The sequence below is a fragment of the Saccopteryx leptura genome, chromosome 1 (assembly GCF_036850995.1).
Source record: "Saccopteryx leptura isolate mSacLep1 chromosome 1, mSacLep1_pri_phased_curated, whole genome shotgun sequence".
Classification (NCBI taxonomy): Eukaryota; Metazoa; Chordata; class Mammalia; order Chiroptera; family Emballonuridae; genus Saccopteryx; species Saccopteryx leptura.
This window is the reverse complement of record NC_089503.1, coordinates 15,918,914-15,923,323: the sequence shown is the minus strand read 5'-3', so window position 1 is coordinate 15,923,323 and position 4,410 is coordinate 15,918,914. Positions and strand designations below refer to the sequence as shown.

Genomic DNA, 4,410 nt, shown 5'->3' with positions numbered 1-4,410 from the left:
AAAGCATACATTTCAAGTGTCTTTCACTGATTTTAATGAATAAATCACTCAAAAAATCCATTGATAAAAGCAAAACATTGATTTTGATATATATATATACTTAAGGAGTGTGATAACAGAAAACATTCAAGTGAATAAAAGACTAAAAAATTAGAAAAACAGAAAGCAATAGAGATAATATAGTAAAAAGCCAGGAAACATTGTATTTATAAAAATGGGTTTAACAAATATTCTCTGGATCTGAAGAAAGAAAAGCATGGTGAAATCACACTCAATATAATAATTAGAAGTCTCAATGTTTTTACAACTTAAATTTCTTTTGTAAGTTAAAGAAAAAAACATTTGGAATATTTTTCACACAAATGCATTGAACAGTAATCAAGAAAATATAACTCAAATATTTTTTACAAGAAATAAGCTAAATTTACATAATTAAATAAGCAGATTAAAGCATTAAACAAAATTAAATAAGAAGCACATATTCAATGATTTAAAATAGAATACCAACATCATTAAGTGATATAGTCCTCAAAGTAAGAAATGTTTGTAGATTTTGTAAATGAGATTAATTACTTGTCAAAGGGTTATGTTGGAGAGCAGACAGAGGACATAGCTCAAAATATATGTCTAAAAAGCAAGTCTCAGAATAACTAGATTTCATTTTCCAAACATTGTTGCTATGTTTGTCTTACTAAAAATAAAAACTGTTAATTGAAAGAACATGATATTAATATTTACTAATGAAACATCTTGGTTCCATATATGATTTAATTAAATGCCCAGGACAAAAAAAAAGCGGAAAGAATTCAACCACTAAGCAGACAGCTGGTGCAGAATAAAGCAGGCAAGCTCTTCAAAGAAAGAGTGAACCACCTCTGAGATCAGCCTGATCGTTCTATTTCAAGGCCTTCAGGGTGAGGCAACCAATGTGTGTGAGAGCATGGCCCCTGAGTGTCTATTGATGCCTTAATAGACATCCATCTGACCAAGGTCACCTAGATGTACCAGTGAGGGCATTGGATGGTCAGGTGGGAGGATCTGCTATTGCACAGTTCAGATGAATGGAACAGACGTCTTTAATCAGACACCACTTTAGAGGCAAGGGCAAGGAAAGGGTCATGGAGAATTTTTCTCAAAGACTAAAAATGGGGCTGTTTCTTTTTAGCATGCCCTGATCTTAGTTTCCTCCAAAGTACACTAAACCAAGTTCCTGTCTACCTCCATATTAATAATGCTTAACTTTCCTTTAAATTTTTTATAATTGAAATATAATTGATATATAACATTATATTAGTTTAAGATAAAAAGATAATGATTCATATGAGTATATATTGAGAAATAATTACCATAAATCTAGCTATCCCCTGTCACGATACTTGCAATACATTTTTTCCTTGTGATGTGTAGTCATAAGATATACTCCGTAAGAAACTTTCAAATATGCAGTATCATGTTATTAACTTAGTCCCCATACTGTACATTTCATTCCCATGAATTTCTTCTTTTATAACTGGAAGTTTGTACCTTTTTTCCCTGCTTAGCTTTTTTTTGTTTGTTTGTTTTGTTTTGTTTTTTTTTGTATTTTTCTGAAGCTGGAAACGGGGAGAGACAGTCAGACAGACTCCCTCATGCGCCTGACTGGGATCCACCCAGCATGCCCACCAGGGGGCGACGCTCTGCCCACCAGGGGGCGATGCTCTGCCCTTCCGGGGCGTCGCTCTGCTGCGACCAGAGCCACTCTAGCGCCTGGGGCAGAGGCCAAGGAGCCATCCCCAGCGCCTAGGCCATCTTTGCTCCAATGGAGCCTTGCTGCGGGAGGGGAAGAGAGAGAGAGGAAGGAGAGGGGGAGGGGTGGAGAGGCAGATGGGCGCCTCTCCTGTGTGCCCTGGCCGGGAGTCGAACTCAGGACTTCTGCACGCCAGGCCAACGCTCTACCACTGAGCCAACGGGCCAGGGCCTGCTTAGCTTTAATATTAAATTCAATTGGCTTTATTGGCAATTGATAAATTTCTGTGAACAGAAAATCTATGATATTTGTCAGATTCCTCCACTGAACATAATCATTACCCTTTGAACTATGCATTGACTAAACTCTTTGCTGCAACTGAATCTGTGTGTATGTGGTTTTGTGTGAATGAGCAGGTTCCATGAGAGATAAAGGAAGAGAAGCGTTGGACATTTTTAAGAAGAAAAGGGAATAGAAGAGCTGTTATTGGTGCATTCTAATTAGACACCAGTTTTCTTGATAGCATATTGTCACACAAACCCACACTTAGTTTTTAAGAAATATATATATGTATATAGGGGTTAAAGGAAATAAAAGCTGAGGACTTTACTATTGTAATTAAAACTACAGTACTTAAATTTTATTAAAAAGTTCTATTACAAGGGGATAAGTCAATATATTAAAATGTAAATACTTTCAATGTAAAGCATTTTGATGAGTGTGATAAATGACAATCTTTATAAATCATAAATGGAGAAAAATAATGATTAGTAATAAAGCATTGGGTATTCACAAATATTTTCTATGGGTATTTTTATGTGATATCATGACTATTATTGACAAACACTCTATAACTTTCCTTACATTGTCAGGATTTTATAACAAGTACCCTTATTTTTGAAGGTCCAGTGAAAATACAGAATGGTTTCAAGAGGGTCCTGGGACTTGCAAAAGTTTGGTAACTTGCCTTATACTTAAGAAAATTGAAGGTAATTTACCTTATATAATACATATACTATAATATTACAGAACATACTTAATTAGAAAATAATATATAAAAACTGTAGCCTTGAACCAACCTTTGAAAGTTCATTCAATACACTGCTTGCAAGGTTCAGAAAATTAACAAAACAATCCCAGAAACAAAGGGCTCCTTTTCCTAATAATTACAGTACATAAAGCCTTCTTTACTTCTTTATTCCTGAGGCTGTAAATCAGAGGGTTCAACATGGGGATCACCACTGTGTAGAACACAGAAGCCACTTTATCCTGACTCAGGGAATAGCTGGAACTAGGTCTCAGATAGGTGTAGATGGCAGTGGAATAGAACAGAATTATTGCTGTCAGGTGTGAGGCACATGTAGAGAAAGCTTTGTGCCTCCCCTCCCCTGAGTGCATATGGAAGATGGAGAAGAGAATGTAAGCATAGGAGGTGAGGATGACCACCAGAGTCCCAACAATATTTACTCCAGGAAAAGTGGAAAAGATGCTTTCATTCACATGTGTGTCAGAACATGAGAGCCTTAAAATTGGAGGGGTGTCACAAAAGAAGTGGTGGATGACATTGGAACCGCAGAATGGCAAGCTGCTAACATAACTTGTGTGAACCATGGAGTTCAACAACCCTGCTGTGAATACCCCTGCTGCCATTTTTAGGCAGACCGTCCTGGACATGACCAAGGGGTAAAGTAGAGGGCTGCATATGGCCACATAACGGTCATAGGCCATTAACCCAAAGAGGAGGCATTCAGTAGTGGCCAAGGCGATAAAGAAGTACATCTGCAGAAAGCAGCCAGCAAAAGAGATGGTTTTCTTCTCTGACAATAAATCCATCAGCATCTTTGGGGTGACATTGGAAGAACAGCAAATGTCTACGAAGGATAGATTAGCCAGGAAGAAATACATGGGTGTGTGAAGTCGTGAATCAGTTCTGATTAAGAGGATCATCCCAACATTCCCCCAGAGTGTCAGAGTGTAAATCACAAAAAAGAGCAAAAAGAGGCTAATCTGTAGCTCCAGCGTGTCTGCTAATCCCAGCAGGATGAACTCTGTCACGAAGGTGTAATTTGTCCTGGTCATTTGTTACAGATATAGGTTACTTATTTGTATTAGGTGTAGATACTTCCCTTTCCAAAGATTTCAGGGATAGTTGAAATGTTAATGAGATTATTGACACATGGGAAAAAAAAACCCTGGGTTAATATAGCATAGTGAAGAGATTGACTGAAGAAAGGGAAAAATTAGTGGACAAATACAGAAACATTTGATTTTATTAAGCAAATGACATATATATTATATGTGTTTATAGATCTCTCAAATTGCTGATCTTAATTTACATCCTTTACTTAAATTTTTGCAAATGTAATATATGTTGTTCTCTACCAGCCCCCATCCAAAATGCAAACAATACAAACATCCCTACTGTAATCTCTCCCAGGCTCTGCAAGGTATATAAATTTAACAGAAATCCATTTTTTTCAAGAACACTTTGTTTTTTCTTTAACTTCAAAATGTATGCATTGCCTCCCAGAAATTCCCCATGTACCACCAGCAACAAATATGACAATTTTAAATAACCAATATTTTGATATTCATTGCATCTTTAAGAATGATTTTGTAGTCTTTTAAAAATGAAACCAATAATTGTTCTGGATAGAAAGTACACTATGAAATTAATGTTATGT

General features: G+C 36.3%; 1 protein-coding gene across 1 annotated transcript; it reads right to left on the bottom strand.

The window, feature by feature from the left end:
- Window positions 1-2,512: 2,512 nt before the first annotated feature.
- Window positions 2,513-3,852, bottom strand: LOC136388653 (olfactory receptor 5F1-like). The gene has a single exon (XM_066360476.1). The coding sequence runs from the start codon at window positions 3,803-3,805 to the stop codon at window positions 2,849-2,851; it is 957 nt and encodes a 318-aa protein (XP_066216573.1). The 5' UTR covers window positions 3,806-3,852; the 3' UTR covers window positions 2,513-2,848.
- Window positions 3,853-4,410: the final 558 nt, after the last annotated feature.

Bases quoted from the DNA above. Each gene is read 5' to 3' on its own strand.
- LOC136388653 (XM_066360476.1), bottom strand. From the start codon at position 3,805: ATGACCAGGACAAATTACACCTTCGTGACAGAGTTCATCCTGCTGGGA.